The 19,841-nt window shown below is 41.6% G+C and overlaps 1 protein-coding gene across 1 annotated transcript; it reads left to right on the forward strand.

Moving 5' to 3' along the window:
• The first annotated feature begins 1,805 nt into the window (after positions 1 to 1,805).
• LOC134426751 (protein-glutamine gamma-glutamyltransferase 6-like) lies at positions 1,806 to 16,407 on the forward strand. Its single transcript, XM_063171989.1, has 14 exons — positions 1,806 to 2,176; positions 3,149 to 3,263; positions 5,187 to 5,360; positions 5,948 to 6,187; positions 9,890 to 10,008; positions 10,249 to 10,374; positions 10,510 to 10,690; positions 10,954 to 11,089; positions 11,458 to 11,561; positions 11,656 to 11,898; positions 12,553 to 12,870; positions 13,830 to 13,993; positions 14,709 to 14,833; positions 15,907 to 16,407. Exons 2-14 carry the CDS (start codon positions 3,257 to 3,259, stop codon positions 16,055 to 16,057), a joined length of 2,088 nt encoding a protein of 695 aa, XP_063028059.1. The 5' UTR covers positions 1,806 to 2,176; positions 3,149 to 3,256; the 3' UTR covers positions 16,058 to 16,407.
• The last annotated feature ends 3,434 nt before the right edge of the window (positions 16,408 to 19,841 follow it).

Here is a 19,841-nt window from a genome sequence, read left to right on the forward strand (position 1 = left end):
TTGGGAATAAAAGGCAGGGCAATATAAGTCTGAGGGTATTTTTACTTGAGAAGAGTTATGAATTCTTCACTATAGATTATGTGTCAGGAAGTCATCTCTTAGATTTGAGTCAATAAAGCAAACTTCAACCTTTTATGGGGGACTGGTAGAGGCTAAATGATGGGTTCCAGTGAAGTAGGTGTAGCCCAGTGAGTGGCTTGGTTTATGGGCAATAACTGTGGAACAGTAACTCAAGCTCTGACTAAAAATGACTGTGTAGGTAAAGTGGATGGAAAGACAAGCTGCTGCTTTGGCACTGTTGGGCCAGGAAGCAATAAAACCTTAATTCTGTGCCCCAGCCTCCACCACACTGAACAGGGTACTGTGACCCGTCACAAGGGCTTCTCATTGTTCAGGAACACAAGAGCAGACTGGTTATAAAGTCCTTTTGTCCTTGTAGCCAGCAGAATTGCTGGAGCAGGGCACCTGCAGCCCCCCTGTTTCCTGCTGCCATCACAGGATGCCAGTGTGAGACCACACTGGATTTTAGATGGGGTGAGCTACAGACAGGCTGTGCAAGGAGCCCACAGTGGTTCCTCCTCTTTTCTCCTGGTGTTCCTCAAGGCGAGTCAAGAGCTCTCATTGTGCAAATCACAGATTCACAGAACAGCTTGGCTTCTAAGGGACCCCAAAGATAATCTGGTTCCAATCCCCCTGTTGTGGGCAGGGACAATTTCACCAGACCAGGTTTCTCAGAGCCCCATTCAACCTGGCCTTGAACAATTCCAGGGATGAGGCAGCCTCAGCTCCTCTGGGCAACCTGTGCCAGGGCCTCAGCACCCTCACAGGGAAGATTTTTTTTCCCTAATATCCAATCTAAACCTAGTCTGTGTCAGTTCGAAGCCATTCCCCCTTATCCTGTCACTCCACGCCCTTTTAACAAGACTCTCTCCATCTTCCTGGTAGGCTCCCTTCAGGTACTGGCAGGCCACAATTAGATCACCCAAATTCTCTTTTCCAGGATGAAGAAACCCAATTCCATCAGATTTCCTCACAGGAGAGGAGCTCCATCCCTCTGATCATCTTGATGGCCTCCTCTGGGCAGCAGTAAACCACAGTAGAAGTTCAAGCTCAAGCACAGCCTTGAGTTTAGAATGCAGATATACACTAAATTAATTCTTTTTCCATCTCTTCTGTGTTTGAAACACTCAAATTGTGCTAAAGTCAAGTGAATTGCACAAGCAGAAATGAGAGAAACCTTTAAATCAGACCCTCCTCAGCAACACTCCCTGCACATGAAGTTAATGAGTGTGAGTAGAAGACAACTTCAATAGAGACTTAAGGAGGAGATTCTGCAATGGGAGTTTTTTGTGGAATTTAAATTGCTTTCTTCTTTGTAGCAAAAAAGTACCAACAAGACAATTGTAAGGTGGATTTAGTTACTCTGGGGATATGAACAGTAGACAAAATTATAAAGGAGATAAATAAAATTGAAAAGTTTTTCTCTGAAAGTTAGCAAACTGAACTGCAAATCCAAGACTCAGATACAGCGGGAAAAGAAGGACAAAGTATTTTGAACCATTTTGGATGGCAGGTGGGTGGAATTGAGCTAGGAAAAACACCTGTGACAATGTTCAGCTATTAGTCACTTAGGAACCATGACTGCTGCATTCCAAAGGGATTGCAACAGCAGCTGCTGCTGCTTTGCTGTGGTGAAGGTGAGACTGGCAGGTGCCAGTTTGGGATGTAGGCCAGGCTTAGAGAGGCTCTGGTGGCTCGGCAGCACCACTGTGGGCGTGCCTGCAGAGGCCAAGGAGGTGGTTACAGCCAGGACAGAAAAAGTGCTCTGAGACTTAATTACGTGTGTGTGAGCAGCGAGGAAGAAGAAAGGAAACAGCCAAATGCCAGTGGGAGCAATGTGTAACATCTGAGGCAATCACTGTAAGTACCCAGCGCCTGAACTTAGGAACTGGTCGATGCGGTTTGTCACTGGGGCCCTGTGTGAAGACCGGGCAACATCAGAGGCTTGTGGCTCTTATGGTTTCCAAGGAATATGAATTAAGGAAAAGAGAAAAAGACCAACTGAAGTAGCTCTGGACAGCAATCAAACCCCATTTGAGGTGATTCCCGGAAGAAGCTTTGGCAGCCTGAACATCCTGGAAACTTCCAAGGGAAGGAAGAACCGCTGAATTATAATGTAAGTGGGGATGTGCTGTGCCAGGTGTGCTGCTGCCTGCTGGGAAAGGCTCTGGGATAGGGCTGGCATGGCTGTCATATTTTGGTCTTTGTAATAGGAAAGCAACATTTCTCAAAAAGGTACAAAAGCCTGTCTTGTAAAAACAACCTTAGAAACAGCTGCTGGAGCTTAACTTTCGCTATTTCAGCTGGGTTTTCTTTCTCTGTAACTCAGAATTCAGATTAATTTATTTTTAAGTCTATACTGAGTGATAAAACATGATCAGTGAGGCTGCAGAATCTTAAGCAGGTAATCCTCTTCAAAACTACATAGTTTTATTATTCATACTCTTTTACAAAGTGATGGTACAACACCAAAAATAAATGTATTCATAAATCCAAAAAGTCATGGTTGTTAAAGTAGACAGGCTTAAAGTTTATGCTGACAAAAAGTACTCAAGGTTATCAGTTTGTGAGTTCTTTTTGAAATAAAACTTTTGGGAAATACTGATATATGGAGCTAACTTAACAGGTAAACAGATACTTGTTTCTAGTGGGAGCTTATAATTTTATTTGTCAGAGGGTATTGGAGATAATATTAGACCAAAAAAAACCCCTCTGAAACCAACCCACAGGTATTGGATAAACCCAGAAGTGACATTAACCAACTTGGAAGTTAAGTCATCAGGAAATGCTTCTTTTTCCTTCAGACAGCTTTTACGTCCCACCACGCTCCCCATTTCCTCATCCTTAAAGATAACTTATTCATGGCACACCTATTATCTCTGTAGGAAGTTCTTCTTCTCTTGGGATTCAAGAGCATGCATTTCCTCTGAGTAAATAATTTTGGTATCTCCTCCCATAATTACACCCACGTTGAGTAGGAACTCTGGCATTAGACAGACATATATTATAGGAACCAGTTAATTCATTTGACAACTTTACAGGTATTAATAACAACTGCTAAGTACCTCTCCCTTCTCTCAAATTTCAGCTGACAGCACGAAAAGATTGCTGGGTTTTTCCTTTTTATGATTGATGTGACTTGGACATCCTTGAAGAGCAAAGTAGAAGTTGTATGCAATTCAAATAAGCTGAGGGAATGGCAGGTGAGTTCTGCAAGTCATTTGCTTCCCTTCAGCAGATATTTACTCAGGGCTGTTTCCTCAGGATTCATGCCCTGTAGGTATCTGCTCAGATTTCTTATCTGAAAGTAATTTTATATTGTCATTTGGTCTTGCACTTCGTTTTCAAAGTTTTAATGTTGTTATTATTAAGACTTGGTTGAGAATAATTTTTGAGTTAAACAGAGGATATTGGGACATGGAGGAGTAAAGAAATTTTAATTACTTGAAAAGGCACCATTTTTTAAATGCTTTGTAAGATATGTGTTATGCTTGGTATTGACAAAATTTGTGTAATCCATTCTAATGAAGCTGTGAGCATGGAACCTATAGATGGGAATTGAAAAATACATTAAAATCCTAACAAAGGAAAATAGCAACTGAGAGCATCTCTGCTTTTTTCAAGTTTTAAATGAAGATGATTATTGAGGTGGGCAATTGCAAAGCAGGGTTCTTTCTCATTTAATGGTGGAAAAAACATTTCCAAATCAGCTTTGCAGGGCAAGCAGCAGCTAACTGCAGTTTGCTGTTGACCCATACATTCATGGTAAAAATTTTCCTTTTTAGCCTATCAGTACTTTCTCACATTACCTTTTTGTGGTCCTAAACTACCAGAAAAAAAATCTTCCTTGAATTTCATTAGAACACTTTTTTGCAAAATTAGTTTTACCTCATCTTCAAGAATTAAATTGTAGTTTAATATGCAGATATATTGTTTCAGATCTGACTTAGTATTTCACTGATAAGCTCTGTGGTATAGACCTAGAAGCTTGTTTGAAGATCCCTACAATAATATTGCATAGGCATTAATCCCTCCTTTCCATTCTATTCTTTTTGTTGTTATTATTGTTTTCCTCTGATTTCCCTTTAAAATCGTGGTGGTCTTGTGTCCCCATCCTGTCCCCACTCCCCCACCCTCACCCTCATTGCACTTATGATATTTTAATAAAAATTACTTGGAAGAGCCTTCACCAAGGTACTTGCCCTGAGCATTTGCCAAAACTTGGAACACAATGCTCCAGGTGTATTTTGTAGAGTCTCCCAGGGCAGATATAAACACAGGGCAGATATAAACACAGAATGTGCTTCTCAGCATTCCCAAAGACAGCATAGCTGCTCAGGTTTGAGCCTGGCAAGAAAACAGGGAAGGAAAAACAATCTTGCAAGGAATATCATATTCATATTTGCTTACCAGCAAGGCAGTTCAGCATTTGAGGTGTCAGGAACCACTTTATGGGTTTTAAACCACAGACCATAATAACAGCATATGTGCAGGAGGACACAATATCAGAGAACTCCAAGCACACTGCAAGAAATTCTTCTATGACATGAAATTACTGCCTGCTAGAACAGGAACTCCAGTGGTCCAGCTGGAGTTTGAACAGAGCTGGATTCAGACAGATGGATTGATTTGTCAAAAGCTCAGCATGTCCTCAAATACCTCTTGTTCATCTATATAAGACAGATGATCTCTCACTATGCATTTCTCCTTGCATCTAGGCCAAATGGCATCAGAATCTAAGCAGGAAAAGTAAGATGTTCTAATCGCCATTCCTGTGACCCTAAAAATACGTATTTTGAAAACAGAGAGGGGCTACAGGATGCTTTCTTTGGTGCTGATTGTGAAATGACACCAATTTGATCCTGTAAATTTCTTTTTAAGTCAAGTGGTAAGAGAGCATCCAACCCTGTAAAGGAAGTACATAAGTGCTCTGTATGAGGGCTCTTTAACAATACCCAAGGAACTATTTCCATTATTGACCAATAGACTTAATTTAATGGGGCATCTGCTTTTTAGTTGTACTTCCTCCCACAAAAGGTAATTGCTCTTAGTAACCTCACCCTGCCACTAAACAGCAAATGACCTCATGCCAGCTGCTTCTTCATGAGTTTTCTTGTGTTTTATAGACCTGACCCCAACACACATCAGCTGGCAACCATCAGTGAATGCAGCCAACCACCACACTGACAGATATGCCAACACCGAGCTGACCGTGAGGCGAGGACAGCCCTTCAATATCACCCTGTACTTCAACAGGCCGAAGCAGAATGGGGAGAGCCTGGGGTTTGTCACTGAAATAGGTAACACTCCCATAGCTGATCCATGTCCTCAGAGAGCTCTAATCTTTACTCCTTGTAGTTCTCTCCTTATTTTATTTAGACATATGATTTTTCTGCCTGTATTTTTAGTGCTTCCCGCACCCCAATGTGCTCAATTTCAAGTGTGAGGTTAATGTTCGTTTATTTTACGAAAATATGTTTATTTTATGAAAAATCCTTTCATTAGGATCTTTTCTCCTGAGAAGCTGGGAAGCTTCAGCTTCTTCATGTTTTGCTGCTTTGGAATTGTTCACCCAGCATGTGAAATTGTTTTTACTTGATGACCAATTACAGCCAACTGTGTCAAGGCTGTGAGCAGTCACCAGATTTTATTATTATTCCATTCTTTGCTAGCCTACTGATGAAATCCTTTCTTCTATTCTATTAGTATAGTTTTAATATATCATTTTCTTTTAATATAATATATATAATAAAATAATAAATCAGCCTTCTGAAACATGGAGTCAAGATTCTCATCTCTTCCCTCATCCTGGCACCCCTGCAAACACCACCACAAATGGTGAAACCACGCTCTGGGATGGAAACCAGTGACTCTTTCTCTCTGGCAGGGCCATCCCCCTCGGAGTCCCATCGCACCAGGGCAGCATTTGGCCTCTCTGAGGCGGGGGGCAGCGGCTGGAGTGCTGCCCAGGGACCCAGTGACTCTGCAGCCATGAACTTCACCATTTCCAGCCCGCCCAACGCCGTCATCGGGCGCTACAACCTCACCCTCCGCGTCACCGCAGGCAACAAGATCTTCTCCAGATACCTGGGCCAGTTTGTGCTACTCTTCAACCCCTGGTGCCCAGGTAGGTGCCAATGCCTTTGCTCTTGGGCACAGCTGACCTTGTTGCTTTCCTGCCTGCACAGAGCTGCTCCCTCAGGCTGTCTCTCTTTGGGTCACCAGAGGCTGCAATCTCAGCCCTGTGCTCAGAGGCCTGGTTTCACTGCATTAAAAATCTGCTGCCACCCCCTTGGTACCCCAACACAATGTGCTATATGGGGCTGTATCACAGGCTGTTTTACTGCTGCCACCCCCTTGGTACCCCAACACAATGTGCTATATGGGGTTGTATTACAGGCTCTTCAGAACTGAGCAGATCACTTTTTCTGGAGACAAGGCCTTCTCTGGGCGAATTCTTCCAGTGCATCACTGCCCTCTGCTAAAGAATTTCTTCCTAACTGCTAATCTGAATCTCCCCCTTTTTACGTTATAACAGCTCCCCCTTGTCCTAGCACTCTCAGTCCATGTAAAGCATGGACTTTTTATAAGCCCTTTAGGCACTGGAAGGCCACAATGAGCTTTCCCTGGAGCCTTGCCTTCCCCAGAATGAACATCCCCAGCTCTCCCAGCCTGGCTCCAGAGCTCAGAGCAGCTCTGTGGCCTCCTCTGGAGGCTCCAACAGCTCCACATCTCCCTTGTGCAGAGAAGCCCAGAACTGGATGCACTGTCCCAGGTGGTGTCTCACAAAGTCAAGGGGGAGAATCCCCTCCCTCACCCTGCAGCCCACCCCTGCTGGTGCAGCCCAGGATGTGGTTGGCATTCTGGGCCACAAGCACACACAGCTGGCTCCTGTCCAATTCCCATGCTCTTCTCTTGGGTTGAAAATGGACATCTCTTGTTGCTCCAACTTTTCTTTTCCGCACTTCTCCTGCAATATGTTGAGGCTGCAAATTTCTAACCTCATATTTTGCAACTATGCAATAGTCTAGAAACCTGGATTAGCCTGAAAACGTGACACCCTGGTGCTAAGAGAACTCCTAGCCATCCCAGTGAGTAAAGAGCTATGGGAGAAAAGTAGCCATAATCATCCACTATTTTTTTTCCATGACCATATGTTAGTCAAGAGCCACTAAGAAATGCGTCAATAGCCAAGATGAAAAAAGCTGCTAATTAGCTCAGCAAGTCCTGGAAGACAGAAATAATTACACAAATATGTTCAGGAAATTCAGACCATCTCTGCACAGTCCTGAGGGGAAAAAACTTCCCCAGAAACCTCTGAAAAATAATTTGCGTGTGAGTTGTAATTGACGAAAACCACACTGCAGGGACAGCAATATGTGACAGCTCCTGAGCTGGAACACCAGCGTGGCTGTGGTACACAAGAGACCAAACTCTTCTCAGATGAAAACAGACAAATTAAGCTGTGCCCATTGCAATTTCAAACTAATGATTTTGTGGAAGAGTCCTCCAGATCTACCAGATGATGCATTGGCTACTGACAGATAAAAGGGAGTATCCTTAATGCTGAATGAAGGATGCTGCTGAATAAGTTCTGCTGAGTGCAATAGCTGCCTGGTCCTGAAAAACAGGAACAGATTCAGTTTGAGGGTATGTTACCACTATTGTAAGTGTCATAGCAGAAGGGAAAGGGAAATTTATTTTCTTGGCAAAGGATAAATGGCAAATCTGGTCTGTAGATATGGTTCCAGGTGGGAGATTAATCCTTGAGCTGATGAATACAGAAATTAATTCATTATAGAGATGACAGAAAAAATACTGGATTGGAGCAGAGCTACTACAGAGTGGATCCTTAAGTATAATCTGAAAAAAATACTCAGATGAAATAGTTTGTCGCTGACTTTGGCACAAAACAGCATTTTCCATGATCAGATGGGCTGGGACAACACACAGAAATAACTGGCTGACCTTAGTGAGAGGAGAAGGTGAGAAGAAATAAGATATTATATTAGGAAATAAAAGACCACACCTCTAGGGAGAAATAACAATGATTTCAGTGACAGACTTATCACCTGGAAATCATGAAGAATGTGAAAGCCCTTGTTAATCAGAGAACAAAAAAGTGAACACAGTGAACACATTTCAACAAAGTGAAATGGCCCTGAAAAAGGAAAATGCAATCTTCAGCTGTATAAGAGAAAATAGTTATACAGATTTAAATGTTAATGCCATTGGATGAGATGACAAGAATTAAACCATGTTCAGTGAAGGGTAACCAGGATAAATTAATACAAGAAAAAAATTCTGGACCAAAAAAAAAATCTAGTTTAGTAAGCTATAAAGGTTTATTGAGAGCACATAAACCTTAGGAAAAAAAATGTTCTTCAAGTGATTATACAAGGACATTTAGATTGCTCAGAATAATTAAATCACAGAGCTAGAAGGATCTTAGAAAGTCATCTAGTCCCACACCAGGGTTATAAGAGAGGTTCAGTTCAGCACTTAGGTCATTCCTGAGAGGTCTTGAATTCCTTCTCAATGACCAGCCATTAGGGAAGCTCCAGCACCTCCCCTGGCAATTCCCTCCAATAAAGCACAAGCCTTTCTATTAGATCTTTATCCTATTAACTAACCAAATCTTTCTTGCTTTGACTTCAGTATATAATTTCTCATCCTACATGTGATAGACACCAAGAAGAGGATTTTATTTCCCCCTGCCCCATCCTCTTCCCAAGAATTTCTGGAATTAATTACAATGTTTGCCCCATTCCTTGCCCCCATTTATTTCCTACCTTAAATAATTCTGAGTTAATTCATACTTCAGATTTTCAGGAATGCTGAGCATTCTTAGTGCTCCTCCCACTTTTCCCAACTGGTCCACACCTTGAGGTGCAGCACCTGAAACTGGACACAGGTCTCCATGTCCATGCTACCCCAAAACTTCAGGAATCAACAGTGATGATATTATTTTTAAAAAGTGTGGACAGCAACCAGAGAAATAGATTTCTATCACATTATACAATTTTTAAAATAAACTGCAATTTCTTTATTTGCAGGAAGGGAAGGATGGGAAGTTCCTATAGGAAAGTAAAGAAGTTGATTCAATAAAATAGAAAAGCTGATCTTTTTGTACGTATTTCCTGCAATCCTGAACCTTTCAGAAAGTATCTTTAAATATTATGGAATTAAAAGCAGAGCTAAGCAGATATTGCTACCTAAAGAGCAACCAAAACAACCTAAACCTCTGTGGGAACCAATACTTTCACAGCAGCTAAATACTGTGCCATAAACTCGGAAAAACAGTGAACTCCAAGTGAATGGCTGAGCAGATTATCCTAATAATATTTCTCATAGGACTTTGGATCAGGCAAGCAAAGGAATTTGCTTCATTTAGGAATCTTAAAATAAGACAAATGCATCTGGAAAAAAGAGAAAAATGTCATCTGTGTCATTCTTTCCAAATCTTTTTCAATCTGTTCCACTTCTAACTACCCTGAGAAGACAGAAAAATGTGATGAGCTAGCCTGGACTTTTGTCTATCTTCCTCACAAAAACACAATGTGCAGACAGGGGACATTTAGATAATACACAAGGCTACACTAAAAGTAGGGGAAAAAAGTTAAGTAATATGTTATGGATCCTTCTGTCACCTCCCACACCTTCCCTGGCCATATGTAATAACAGACATTATCACTGAACTGCACCTCTTCATGGAGCTGTAACAATTCTATTTTTCAAATAGAAGTTTTCTCCTTGCTAAATCAGGACAAAAATGTTTCTGAAAGGTTGCTGGTATTCTCAGCTTTAAGCCTCCCAACTTGGTTTACAGGTGATGATGTCTACATGTCCAATGAAAACGAGAGACAAGAATATGTTCTAAATGAAAATGGAATAATCTTTGTGGGCAATGCAAGGTACATTGAAGCAAGAGGGTGGTATTATGGACAGGTAAGTCACAAGGAATTTGTTTGAACTCTCATTTTGTCTCCAACAGCATTTATCTTATCATTATTTGCTGTTTATTTAATAACTGCACCAACCTGGGTAGCCTTACTTGTGGTTTGCTCACAGTGTGGCTCTCAACTTTGGGGTGGGATGTCTCAGAAGGGAGGAACTGCAATAAAATCTCCTTTCATTCTGCTTGTGAAACCATCTATTTTCTTAAAAATGTATTTTATCTGATGACAGTTTCAAGACCTCCTAAACATCTGTCTCACCATGCTTGATCTGAGCCTGTACTACCGTCAGGACCCAGCCATGGACGTGTCCCGAAGAGGAGACCCCAAATACTTGGGCAGAGTCATCAGTTCTATGGTAAGGAATGGAAAACTTAACCCCAGCCCCACAGGAGTGAGCAGAAAGCACCTCTGAGGCTCAGCCATGAGCAGTAAATGAGCTAGATACAGTGCAGTGCAGACAATTCACTTTGTGCATTCTGCCCACTGATAGATCAATGGAAATGACAACGACAATGGAGTGCTCCTGGGGAAGTGGCAAGGGAGCTTCCACTCGCATGAGAACCCCTCCAGGTGGGATGGCAGCGTGGTGATCCTCAAGAAATGGCGCCAGGACAATTACAGACCTGTCCAGTACGGACAGTGCTGGGTTTTTGCGGGTGTCATGTGCACAGGTAAGCTGTCAGGATACAGGGCTGGGCTGAAATGTTGGGACCTCTGCTTTTATCAAAACTACAAAGCAATTGTACAATCATTTCTACAAAAGGAACAACACTGTGAAGACCATTAATGCTGAAGAATCACAAATTATTTAGACACTTCGTTTCTCAGATATTTGTAACCATTGAAGCTTGTAATTTGTAATTTGTAATCACAAAGCTGCGTGGGTTCTGTTGCATTTCTTGCTCGTTTGTTTTTTTTATAAAATGTATTTCAGTTTTGAGGTGCTTGGGGATTCCAACTCGTTTGGTTTCAAATTTTAACTCTGCCCATGACGTGGATAGAAACCTGAGTATCGATAAGTACTATGACAGCTCTGGAAGGAGTCTTAATATCAGCAAGGATTCCACATGGTAAATATAATTTCTTCCATCTCATCAACAACAATAGAGAGAATCTAGACCTAAAAACACCAGTAGTTCAAAAGCAACTGAGTGGGCAAAATGTAATACAACCATCTAAATTAATACTGCAGACATCCATTTGGAAAACAAACAAACAACATGCTTCATTATTTTCTCCCTCCCTGCCCTGAGGTCTCTATACCTCAAAAGCAGACAGTAAATCTGTCCTTTGAAAGAGGTACTGTAACTTGATATTTTGTGCCTCAGTTTAGAGTTTAGAATTTATTTTTTTTTAAATTCACTACTCGTCTCCAATTGGAAGTTTGCATGACTACTCTATATTATTGTTCTTTTTAGACATTGTTCTTTGTCTCCAGGGATTATCATGTCTGGAATGAAAGCTGGTTCGTTCGCCCAGACCTGGGAAGGGCATACAATGGGTGGCAGGTTTTAGATGCAACTCCACAAGAACAAAGCAGAGGTAACAGCCTGAGCTCTCAGTCTGACCTAAGAGTCCTTCTCCAAACTGAGCACAACTAATAAAAGTTTAACCTATTTTTTTTTTTACATTTTAGGAATTTTTCAGTGTGGCCCTGCATCTGTCTTAGCCATCAAAGAGGGTGAAGTCAACCTGGATTACGACACCTTGTTTGTGTACTCAGAGGTGAACGCTGACTGCAACAGATGGATTGTGTACAATGATGGAAGCAAGAAGAGAGTTTATTGTGATACTGAAATCATTGGCAGGTCCATCAGCACCAAAGCTGTGGGCAGCAATGGCCGTGTGGATGTCACTGCTAACTACAAATATCCAGAAGGTAGAGGAATTAGCACAAATTATCTCCTTTTATTGCCTACTGAATCCTTGGTGCTGGGGAATGGATAACCTGCTTGCTTTAAACATCTCTACGCTGCCTTCAGAAAATATTTTTGCCATTGTGTTCAGATTACTTTTTTAATACAATGGGTCCTATATTTCTGGGTTTGTGCATTCAGTAGCTTCCTCATTAAGGGACAACACAAAATATATTTTTGTCCCTTCCACAGAAGTGTAAAATTTAATGCATACACAAAACAGGGCTATAAAATACATTTTACTACCCAAGGCAAACAAACCCTCAGGGTTTCACTCCTCAGTGTTTTACTGCAACCATGTTTAATACAGAGGCTGGCTGCCATCAGATCAGCGGAGTATCACTTAGCACATTACTGCATGTTCTGACCAGAGAAAAAGAAATCTCCCTTCTAAACAAATACAAATGCATCATATTTCATTTTAGTGATTTATTCACCTTGTCATGGTATATCCCCTGTGAAAAACCTGAATGGAGTTTAATGAAGATACAGGGAGCTTTTAGGTATTGCATATTTCTGAGTGATGCTGATAGCCTGTATTGGTCTGAAAACCTTTACAGAGAGGAAGTGCATTTGCAACAAAAGTAGAATTTTACTTGGTCCTCTGCTTCCACCAGGTTCTTCTGAGGAAAGACGAGTCTATAGAAAGGCCTTGAGTAAGATATTGGGAGTAAATGTCACAGAAGGACACACAGACTCTCCTGGGGGAAGACCTTCAGAGACAATGAGAAACCCTGGCATTGCTGGGAAATTCAAGCTGGCTGAACCTCCAGTTTTTGGCAAGGACATTAACCTGGTCCTGGTCCTCAACAACCTCTCCTCGGACCGCAAGAGCATCAGGGTGGACATGAGTGCCTCCACCATCCTGTACACGAGGAGAGCAGTGGCAGAGATCCTGAAGGCAGCCACTGCTGTGGAGCTTGGTCCTAAACAAGGTAACTTTTAATGTCCTTAAGGAGCCAATACAGCTCTGGTCCCAGCCACAGGAAGGCAACTGGAAAGAAGAAGCATCCATATCATACCTGTATCAGCTTTTGGTGCAGCTACTCATTGTTTATGAGTACTTTTTACATTATTTTTTTTCTTCTGAAAATTTTGCACTACTTAAAGCATTAAGTAGATGTCTCATGAAATGTTCCATAGGAGGCTACACTTATGTTGCAGCTCCAGAAGCAGCACTATGTGTGTATATCATGGTTTCTATATGTATATATATGTGCATGTGTGTGTGTGTGTGCTGATTATTACATAGGCACACATCTTACTCTTAACAAGTAAAAAAAGTCTGATGTGTGCCTTCTGGCACCCAACAGGCAACACATGAAAAGAAATCAACTAGGAAAAAGCTTAAAAGTTACAGTGAAACTCTGTCTCTCTTTTGAAGAGTGAAGACTATTGGAATTATTATAGAGATCTTTTTCATCCCCAGGAGCTACAAAGATAAACATTTTTCCCATACACAGCAGAAAAGTTGTAGGACTACAATGAGCAGCTGACCAGGTCACTTGAAAAGGATCTCTGTGAAACTTGACCCAAACTTTCTTCTCGACTGAGGTAAAATAAAAAGGTTATAAGGAGGGAATAGATTAAAATAGTTATACCTCTAATAAAAAGAAATACAAAGGTCAGGAATCCAGTGAAATGCAGATAAGCAGACTCCCTCAGTTTCAGGCCAATGTCTTCTATTCAAAAGTGTAAGGGTCAAATGAGTTAAAGTAGGCAAGGATCACCAGAAGAGGGAAATACACAATCAGTCTCACAAGAAGGAAATATAAACAAACTCCACTGCCATCTTTTTTCTCTTCAGTAATGAACAAAACCCCTCACTGTAACTATTTTCTCTTTAGCTTGCTTTGGAAATGTAATGGTTCCTAAATATATCTCTGAATTCTAGGGAAGCATATCCGGGTAAAGATCCCTTATACTCATTATGGAAAATATCTGACCACTGACAAAAGGATCCAAGTGACTGCTTTGTGTGAAGTCATGCGCTCGCAGGGGCTGAAGCTGCTGGTGGAGAAGACAATCATTTTGGAGGACACAAACATCATCATTAAGGTGAACAATTTTCTCCCTGATGTTCTGAACAGAAGCTAAAAGATCTTTCTGGAGCTCAGATCTTAAGATGAGAATCTGGAGATAAATTTATTACATTTAGGCTGCCATTTCAGATGTTGTTCCAAAATTCTGCCTGCTTGAATTGAGAATGGAAGGATGTAAGAGGCCAGTTCTGAACCTTGGCCTGAATCTGCCCTGTTTTTCAGAACAGCTCTGTTACCTTCTTTTTTCCCAGTCACAAGCCACTGCCTTATGTTCCACAGTCCTTGTTTTCAATCCATGTATTGGCAAGTGCTTGTGTTGCCCTTGAAGAACACTGCCAAAATTCAAATTTAAACCCTTAGTTCTAACCAGTGCTAGAGCCAGTTCATATTGTTTTAGCACTTCAATCCTAATCAATGATGTGCCAAAAAAGAAAAAAAGCCATTCAGCAACCAAAATATCAGACAGGTTTCATGGGACATGTTAGTGTAGAGCCAGAGCTCTATTTCACTGAAATGATGCACAAAATATTGCAGACAGCTGGACAGCCTTATGGAGCTGAGCCACATCCAGCTTCAAACATGAGGAAAGCTAATGTTTGTCACATCCAGCTTCAAACTTGAGGAAAGCTAATGTTTGCCAGCTAAATGCCACTTGCAGCTCCTCTGAATCCTGACTCCAGGGAGCAGAAACATAAGCCAGGGAGTGACCAGAAAGGTGTTTTGTGCCTCAGGTGCCCCGGAGGGTTGTGGTGAACAGAGCTGTGTCCCTGGAGATCTCCTACGCCAACCCCCTCCCGGAGCCCGTCAGCCGCTGCGTGCTGTTCGTCACCCTCATGAACCAGCAGGTCAAGATCAAGTAAGTGCAACCTGCAGCAATCCCTCACTGCCTCCAGCACCACCAACAGCACATCTGACTTCTCACACAGAAGGAAAAAAACACACTTGGCTTGTCTTTTTTATATTTTCTACTTCTGAAAACAAAAGTGACACCATACGATTCCTTCATCGTGTGGTGATTCCTTAATCGTGTGGTGTTTCTTCCACATAGAGATTCTTTAACAACTCAAACCTGCTAACATTCTTTTTTCCTGGGAAAGCAAATGCACCTGTCAAATTCTTTTGTCTCTCTGCAGCTTATTCTACAGTTTGGCATTCTGGTTTTATTTACATATACAATACCCTGATACTACAAAGATAATTAGGCTAAAGCAAACAAGTCAGACACTCCCCTTGGTTCAGCCCAAACAGAAAGTTGCTCTGTTCTCCTTTAAAGCAAGAAAAAACTTGCCTTTTCAAAACCTAAAAGCAATTTGTTATTTTTATTATTTTCTTTTCCTCTGCACTCTGCTGCTTTATGGATCAGCTCAGTGTTGAGTAATAGTTTGCATTTCCTAAAGCTGCTTCTATGGTAAAACAGCCTGACTTGCTTTGGCTGTGGAACTATTTGGACTTAATAATCCATAAAAAAAAGGAAAACATTGTTCCAGTAAAAGACTAAACCAATTTAGGCCAAAAGTAGATACAAGCCAAAGCACAATGGCCATTAGAAAAATCATTATTGCCAAAATGGATATGACTTGGACAGAGCACTGACCTTTGACATCAAAGATTTTCTATTCTGAGTTTGTGCTGACTATCCAAATTTGCATCCAGCCCTAAGATGAAGCTGTGACATTGCACCTCTCTTTTCCATAATTCCATTTAAGAATAAAGGAAGATGGTTCTGTCCTTTCTCATTTCTTAGTCTACACGAAGCCTCAAGTCCTTTCTCATTTCTTAGTCTACACAAAGCCTCAAACCCTAAGTAATTCTCAAAACACAAGGCTGGGTCTCAAGTAAATGCAGTTCTGTTTCTTGGGAATCTCATAAAAGACAATGCAAGCCTGAACTAAATTTCTTTTTTTCTTTTTCTATTCTTTTTTTTTTCAGTTTGGCACGACTGGCACCGAGGGAGAGATCAAAAATATTTTTTGAGTTCACACCTCGGAGGGTTGGGCCCTTACAGCTGCAAGTAGACTTCTCTTGTGACAAATTTTCACATGTTAAGGGATTTGTAACAATTGCAGTAGCCCCTGCATAATGTGATGGAATCAGCCTTCCATTTCAGCATTAACACAGCAAGACACTCTCCTCTGTATAGGGACAGGGGTGACAGAAAGGAACTTTGCACAAAAATTGATGACCTCTTACATTGCAATAGAATCAAGTCTGCTTTCATGGTGCTTAACTATTTAGTCTCCAATTGTATTTCTCTTCCCTCCCACCCCCTGACAAAAGAAAAAAATTCAGCCCCTTCTTTATAGAAATAGTTTCACTATTTTCAAATCTCATTCTGTTAAGCTCCCAGTTTTGACTCTTCCCTCAAATAATTAATACAATCTCCCTTTGACCAAATTCTAATTGTCAGCAATAAATAAAAATCATTCTCAACTGTATTGTTTTGTAATGATTTATACATTCTATCGGGTATTACAAGAAATCACAAGTCTGAGGAAAAGGGATTTTTTTTTCTTCATTTCACAAGCCACTAACCTAGAATAATGGAACATTTCCTCCATTGTTCACCTAATATCTAATCTGTATTTTTGACACCTACAGTTCCATGAATGGGGAGGAAAAAAGCCTAGGGAGGATGGTAAAAGTGATGCTTGGCAGTATTTGTGTAGCCTGTGGGCACAGGCCTGTCACAGAGTGGAGGACTCATGTACATATTCAAAACAGTAACTTAATTCCCATGCAGCTGACAGAGTCCCAGGCTCCACAAAGCAATAAGGTTTTGCAATAGTGTGGCAGCCCAGCAGCACAGGGTGAATTACTCCTCTTGCCCACCAGTGTAAGGTCATGAGGACAAGGAACACATCTGGCTTCAAACCTTCCCTGTGGCTCCCTCAGGGCAGCCCTGACCCCACACCTGTCAGTGTCCGCAGAGAGAAACCTCTTTTGTGGGTTCCCAATCCCAGCATCTCCAGGTCTGTCCCAAAAGCCACCCTTTAAGTGGCTGTGAGGATTCCCTGCTCCTGCAGCCTCTCCAGGTGATGACTGAGCAGGTACAGGAGCTGCCAGCTCACCCTGAGAGCAGGATGTGGGGCACTGGTGGTGTGCAAACAGCTCTGCCAAGCCTGAAGAGTTGTATTTGCTGTGTGACTTACAAAAAGTTTAAATCAGAATTAACAAGCTGGAAGAGAGCTGTTGGGAGTTATGAGCATGGGCATTTTTGTCTGACAGTTCAGAGTTTGAGGTTTCAGAGTCTGAAGGATCAAGATATAATCACAGATTTTTACAGAAAAAAAAAACCACACAAGAAACCATAAAAATCCCCTTTGGATTCCCTTTTTAAAAAATGTATTTTAACTGCAGGCATTTAATTTGCCTTTTTGGTTCCTGGCAATCTTGATATGAAAGTGGAAACAAAACAGAAAACAGAACTGAAAGAAAGACACAGGGCAGGATGTAGAGGTGAGGAAAATAAGAGATCACCCCTTCTCCTGACATCCCTTACTCCTCACTGCAGTTCACTGGAAATCCAGAGCAGTGTGCAGCCTACTCTTGGGACAAATGGCCAGGGCATGTTTCAGATAAGCTGTTGCACAGGATGAGGGAGGAGAGGGCAGGAGCAGAGTGCTGTAATTACAGAGGGCAGGGCTCACACCAGAAGAGCAGCTCTGCAGCTTCCTCCAGGGCCCAACCAACCCTGCCATGCCAAACAGCTACAGAGAAGCTATGTGCATGTGTGATGAGCCCCAAACTACAAAGAAAAATTATTAGAAGCAGAGGCAGCCATTAAAGACTTCTCTTTACTTAACCAAGTCTCCGGTCAGAGCTGACTGCACAACAATGCCCCTTCCCTGGGAAGTGTTTCTCCTTAGAGAAGAAATGCAGATTATATTACGCAGATTATAATCATGTCAGAAACAGGTAATGAGAAGGAAGCATTATTACAATAATGTGGCAAAGACAAAATGAATTATATGCAGTAATATGGAAGATCTTCAGATAAATGTCTTTTTTAAAAAAAGGTGGGGGAAAAAAGCTACTGGCAGTAACACTAATTGTTATAAATTTCCTTCTCCCACACAGTGTGCTGTACCATAGGTACATTAGTCTACACTTGCCCTCTGTACACACAGTCCCCAAAACCCAAAAATGACACAAACCAAACCATTTAAAATTAAGTTGCTTCTGTCTACTTAAGATAGTATTTCCTTCATTAGACCCAATTTTGGATGCTTTCCTCTCTAAAATGCCAGAATACTGATTCTCATCTTTCCTCAGTCCTTCACCAGTTTTACATAAGGATAATTGGATTCAAGATTGTGCAATTAAAGCAGTCATCAGTGGATGCTCACGTAGGATATCACTACAAAAACAGTAGCTACCAACCACAGGTCACACCCAGCTTGTATAAACTCCAGCCTAGGTAGCCAAGTCCAGTCCTGAGCCTTTCATTACTGGTGCTGCTGGAAGAGGATTTAGAATGTTCTTGCACACCTTTGTAACTGTACCCTGAGCTACGCACGAGGGTGGAAAGGAAGAAGGAATCCTTATGGCAGGTAAGTTCATCCAGCCTGATGGCTCCACACATCCTCTTCCAATCCAGTTGAGCAATATTTGCTGAGGAAACGAGATAAATTACATTTTGCCGCTCTCTCAGGAACTCTGCTTTTTTAGGTTAAGTGTATTTATTGGTTTTTCTACTAGAACTGATTTTCTTTTTTCTTTTATTATGAGTCTTGAACCTTTTTTTTTCCAGTAACACAAAAAGTAGAGTAAGAAAATATTTTTCTATCGTATCAATTAACTGCTCTATTCAGTGCTTTTGCAGCCACCTAATTAACTATTGGCTGGTGATTGGGGCATCAAACTGCTACATGGAAATTCCAGGCTCTAAGATCAGATGGAGTCTGGCCTCAGTCAGGTCCCTTGGTGGTCTCTGGGCTCCCCAGAGGGGCTCTGCCAGCTGAGTGCTGTTTGTCTGTCTGGGATGGCACTCTCTGTGCTCACTCCCATGCTGACTGTAAAGATCTCGATTTAGACACGTGCACCATGGAATACTCACACACAGACTCCAAAGTTTAGCTTAAAAATGTTTTACTTTTAGAGTTTCATCTTTCAGTCAAAGAGAAACCTTTGTGCACCATGGTCAGCATCTTCAGCAGTGACCACCAGGCTTTTTCTCCTGAGTACGCTCCCAAGGTCTGTCGATTACAGCATGGACACCCAAACACATTTTTGGTCAATTTTACACTGACTGACTTACAGAAAATAATCCTCACAGGCCCTGAAAGAAGAAAAAGAAATTATAGGATTGAAATTGAAACTGTGAAGATCAAATCAAGGATAAATTTGAGATTCACGTGGAGAAAAGACTGGCATCAAGCTTTACTGTGCTCTTGCCACGTCTATGGAACTTTTCTTCCTGATCTCTTGCACATGTTCTCTGGAAATGCCTGTGTAGCCATGAACTTCACAAGGCAAATCAAACTATTGATGCAGTAAATTGTTAGAGGAAACCAGTGCTAGCCACTGCCTTCTTTATCTTTCCTGCTTCTGCTCACTTCCCCTCTTCCATATTGACCTTGCCTGTGACACTCTGACAGTGTTTAATAGCACTGTTAGGTCCTTTAACATCAGAGCCTCACTCAGATAATTAAATCCTCTGTGCATGACATTTTTATTTACAAATGTGCAAAATGCTCTCAGTTTCCTGCATCCCTGCCCTGCAGAGCCTGGGCACTCAGGATACACATGGATAAAATGCAGCAAGGCAAACTGACTCCTTTTCAAACCCTGACTCCAAGTGCCCTTCAGAAACACCTTCTAAGTCACCCTTAAATTAGAAGACTTGGTATTAGGAATGATGCTTT

The sequence above is a fragment of the Melospiza melodia genome, chromosome 19 (assembly GCF_035770615.1).
Source record: "Melospiza melodia melodia isolate bMelMel2 chromosome 19, bMelMel2.pri, whole genome shotgun sequence".
Lineage (NCBI taxonomy): Eukaryota > Metazoa > Chordata > Aves > Passeriformes > Passerellidae > Melospiza > Melospiza melodia.

Coding starts and splice junctions, on each gene's coding strand:
- LOC134426751 (XM_063171989.1), top strand. Junction 12,871..13,829: donor GGAGCTTGGTCCTAAACAAG/GTAACTTTTAAT, acceptor TCTGAATTCTAG/GGAAGCATATCCGGGTAAAG. Junction 14,834..15,906: donor AACCAGCAGGTCAAGATCAA/GTAAGTGCAACC, acceptor TTTTTTTTTCAG/TTTGGCACGACTGGCACCGA.